This window comes from Belonocnema kinseyi, chromosome 1 (assembly GCF_010883055.1).
Source record: "Belonocnema kinseyi isolate 2016_QV_RU_SX_M_011 chromosome 1, B_treatae_v1, whole genome shotgun sequence".
In the NCBI taxonomy this organism is placed as follows: domain Eukaryota; kingdom Metazoa; phylum Arthropoda; class Insecta; order Hymenoptera; family Cynipidae; genus Belonocnema; species Belonocnema kinseyi.
In genome coordinates this window covers 22787169-22791951 of record NC_046657.1, presented here as the reverse complement: position 1 = coordinate 22791951, position 4783 = coordinate 22787169, and the positions used below count along the sequence as shown (strand labels likewise).

The following is a 4783-nucleotide window of genomic DNA, read 5'->3' as shown; positions in this document are numbered from 1 at the left end:
AGTTGCTGGTGGTGGTGTCGGTGGTGGGGGTGGGGGCGGGGGCGGTGGTGATATTGGTGGAGGAGGTACATAGAAATGGAAAGTTTCTGAAGGTGGTGGTGATGAGCAGCCCCCAGTCGATGGTGGTGTGTAACTTGACCATGGAGGAGGTGAATAACCAGGAGACGTTGGTGGTGGATAACTTGACCATGGTGGAGGTAAGTAACCAGGATACGTTGGTGGTGGGTAAGTTGACCATGGTGGAGGTAAGTAACCAGGGAATGTTGGTGGCGGGTAAGATGACCATGGTGGAGGTAAATAACCAGGGAATGTTGGTGGTGGGTAAGTTGACCATGGTGGAGTTGAGAAACCGGTTGTCGATGGTGGTAAGTAACTTGACCATGTAGATGGATATCCGTAACTTGTTATTCCTGGACTTGAGTAAAAGCTTCTATCTTCAACTATTTGACTTCCGCCAGCGTTACCTTGGTATATGCTGCCACCACTCTGAAACTGAGAACATTTTTTAAATGCAAATAAAATTAAATGAGAAAATATAAATATGGGACGAGGAGAAAGAAGTGCTGAAGGCAGTGCAGGGGAATTTGTTACGTAAAAAGTACAAGGCCTGGTGTAAAGCAGGGTGGAGAAGTGGTAAAGATGCTGTATTGGAACGTAGCAAGGGGAAGGAGGAAGACATGGGTTCTGGAGGTGTATTCAGGAATTTGATGTAGGTGGGCCTAGTTGAGACAGATCTGGAAAAGGAATTGAGAAATGTTTAAACTGAGGTGGACGTGTAGAAGATAATAAACTGATTAAGGAAGCAGAGGTAGGATAATCGAGAAGATAAAGAGTGAGGAGTGGAGGGAGTTTTTTTAAAGAATATTCACAGGACTCAGATTCACGAAAGAGATATGATAGGAGTAGAAGAAGGAGGGAGGCAGAGATAGAGTGGTCAAATTACAAGGGGATAGAGAAGGTCAAAGGCATCAGGGCTGAACGGGATAGAGAACGAAGCGTAGCTGTTTAGTACACAAGAAATTAGGGAGAGACTAAAAGAGGTAGTGAGGAAAGTATGGAAGAAAGTAGTGAAGAAAGTATAATGGGTAGGGAATTTTGGCGGGTTTCTAGATGGTATGGGGATGAAAGGAAAACAAGAAGGTAAACAGGATATAAGAGTGGTATGTAAAGTAGGCACTGGAGTTGGCAAGAAATATACTTAATTAAATTGTCAGGCGGGAGACGGGTAGAGCAAGTTTAGAAATTATGACGGGAAGTCGAGCGTGTAAATATGTGGAATAACTTTGGCAATTCGGGGAAGTAAGCTGGTTAGGGAGTGTTGGTGGGAAAGGGGAACAGTGAAGGGGGTGGGAAGTTGAAAGTTGAAAGGGAAAGGTGTTTTTGAACGAATAGATTGCAGATGAATGAATTAAGAAAGATGCATGAGGAAGAAAGCAAGGTATACGAGAAGGTTGCAAAAGGTGCAAAAGTGGAGAATTGGTTGGAGGATTATGAGGATGAGGAAAGCAGTTACATAAGTATAGAGGTATTGTTGCACGAAATAGGGGACGAAAGGGCAGTAGCATGGGTAAAGGGGATATTAGATAAGAAGGATAAGAAGAGAATGAGGGAGAAGAATGAAAAAGACAAGAAGTTGGCAATGCGATATCAAGCGAGAAAGTAGGATTATGCGTGCGAGGCGAAGTCAGGCAAAGCGCGAAAATTTTTAAGAGATAGAGTTAAGAAATTTCTGTACAGAAATGGAAGTGTAAGCAATTCAATTTTAACGTTCAAAGTAATTTAATACAATAACTTAAGATTCTTACACAACTTGAAAATGATAAATTAAATTACCAGTATATCCGTCCCAGAGTATGGGCAGTGACAGTGACAGGGACCTTGTCCCCTTACTAGGTTCGCCGCCAAGAGGATTAAGATCCATTGAAATCCTGAAATCCTCATCTTGCCTTGAGTACCAGTTAATTTGCTGGGACACTGGACTCAGCTGCTTTGACAATTCAAGGAATCTGGTCCTCTTAATATACTCAAGATTCATCAAATCGCAGATATCTTCCTGTTTCCTCGTTGCGAAAATATCGATTTTATGTATAAACCAGAAGTAATAAGTTCAATGCACCATTTATATTTGGTTGAGAAACACTTGCATATCGATTGATTAGAATATGCAACTCCTGTTTCCGTCTACATGTATGTTCGAGATATACAACAGAATTTTATTGTGTAATGATTATTGAAATTCTTTACTTACACAACTGAAATTTGAGGGTTTTTATTATGCCAGTAAAGTGAAAAATTGATTACCTTTTTTTAAATATCTCCAGGTAAATTTAAGAATCAAGCTGCAAAGAATTTTTGGCATGTTCATTTTATGGTGTATATTATAATTGCAAAAAAACAAAAAAAAACAAAAACAAAATAGTTGAAGAATTGTTTCAGAGTACAATTTATAGTTTATATCATAGTTTTGCTTTTATGATTTCGCGATTCAATTTTGAAAGTAGTTTTTTATTGCTAACCATTCAATTCAACCATTTAGCAATTATTAAAATATATTTCAGATAATTTTATTATTATTGGCGCTTATGATCATTTCTAAAACTTAGAAACAGATAATGTTTTTCTAATATTTGTCTTTAAAACTAGATATTTAAATGAATGCATTTAAATGAGAATTAGAAAGTCAGAGCATTTAAAAAACGTTTGAGAACATTTTTTTAAGGTTCAGAAATTCTATATATGGCCGTTTATAGTTCTCGAAAAGTTAAACAATTGATTATTTATTTTTCTAAATTTTTAATCCAGTCATTCTGTGACCCGAAAACTTTATTTTAATGAAATGATGTTAAATAAAAGCTATGTAATAAAGGAAGTATATCGGTTTTGAAATTGTTTTTTATTAATGAGGCATCTGTTGACAATTAAAAATGGAAGGAGATTCGATGTGAGGAAATATTTCTCGCTGACATTTCTTTTGTATTGAATCGAGTGAGATCCGCGTGGGAAAATTTTCCGGCAGTCTGAAATCACGCTATACTTAGTATATTTTTTCTCAAGCCTGTTTCTTCACGCAATACTAGCTTGGCGCTAGACTGGTGCTGTCTAGGCTCAGTCTTGGCGCTATCTAGAAGTTCGCTACGAATTTTGATATATGACAACTGTCCAGGTTTTCAATTATATAGTGAAGATATAAAATTTGTTCTTAATGTACAATAAATTTAATATATATAATGCTACGTATTATACTTATTATAATCCACACGAAGAGTGGGAGTTCAAAGCAACGGTCATCGAGCGAATTGTATTTATTTTTCTTACTTTATAAATAAGGAAATGTATTAAAACCATTTTTTTCTTTATAAATAAACTAAAATGTTCAACAATTTATGAAACGCATATTACAAAACCCTTTTTCTTTTTGGCAAAGAAATACTAACATAAATTTGTTTGAAAATTATTTTAGAGGTTCCGTGAGGCCGCTTCAGGTCATGAAGTAGTTGTGCCAAAAGTCATATTTCTGAAAAAAATTTCTACGATTTATAATAATCACAATATTATAACTGATGGCATTTGAAGTGAAAAACATTATTTTGTACGAAGCATGTTAAAATTCACACAAAAAATCATTAATTTCACCAGGTTTTTTGCAATTGAATTTTTTTTACTTTCGCTTCTTACCAAATTTTTGAAACATTATTACATTTTAATAAATGATGGATTACTTTTCCTGGAAAACATTTTAAAAATAACTAAATAATATCTAAATAATCTTAAAGTGAATTTTTTCTCGTGAAAAATAAGCTAGCATTTATTTAAAAGCAATTATTTTTCAAAAATTCGTTAGAAGCGACGGTCAAAAAACAATCAATTGCAAGAAAAATGGTTAAAACTGTAGTGACAGTGTATTTTGTACAAGCAACCTCTAAAATAATTTAGTATAAAATATTAGTCTGCATATACAATTAATATAATTTTTAGTTAAGTATCAATTATATAAAAGATTAAATTTGTACCTAACAAGCATATACAAAAGAAAAATCTTTTAAAAGTTTTTTGCCTGCGACTCTTTTCACCTCAGGATTTAATCTTTTGAAAATATTTTCTTTGCAATCAAGTTCAAAGATTTTCGATTTCCATTATCTCTGCTCTTTGAAAAATCAATACTATTTTTCTGTAAAATAAAAATAGAAATTAAATGTGTATTTACATGTAAAAAATATAGATGTGGAAAATTGAAAGAAATTCTTATAATAAGAAACTTAGTTACTTTAGCGAAGACGGATGATTCCCATTGCATTTCAGAGTAAAATATTCAAGAGAAAAAAGAAAAAAAAAATTATGAACGAATTTTGTTGGAAAAGCAATTTGCTAACTTCTATTGGCTCCAAGTTATGATATGTTGAAAAATCCCCATTTTTTGGGTTTTTAGCGAAAAATCACTAAGTTAAAAAAACGGTGTATCTTCCCACACAATTACTGCACGGAAAAGTGTCCCACAGGTGAATCAAACCAGACTCAATTTGCTGTGATTACAAAAAAAGAACGATATCCTACCATTTTTGCCTTTTGCCATTTTTGCCATTTTTGCCTGTTTTGCGGGCAAAAAAGGGGACTTTAGTCTTTTCCAAATAAATCCTGTCAAGTTCAGTTTACGTTGATTGTACCAGAGGATCAAATAGAGTCTACAAAAATCTGCGTTTATCTTAAAAAAAAGTTTTTTAGACCTATTATTTTGGAAATTGTAAAGTTTCAAAAATTTGATTTTTTGCATTTTTGACTAAAAAAG

At 34.1% G+C, this 4783-nt stretch overlaps 1 protein-coding gene across 1 annotated transcript in view; it reads right to left on the bottom strand.

Annotated features, from left to right (window-relative positions):
- Nucleotides 1-679, bottom strand: part of LOC117177057 (extensin-like) — a 1405-nt gene extending 726 nt beyond the window's left edge. The window contains exons 1-2 of the mRNA XM_033367532.1: nucleotides 608-679; nucleotides 7-492 (exon numbers count right to left, since the gene is read on the bottom strand). Coding sequence (XP_033223423.1) covers nucleotides 7-492; nucleotides 608-679 — 558 coding nt within the window. The remainder of the gene's footprint in view (nucleotides 1-6; nucleotides 493-607) is intronic.
- Between the last annotated feature and the right edge of the window lie 4104 nt (nucleotides 680-4783).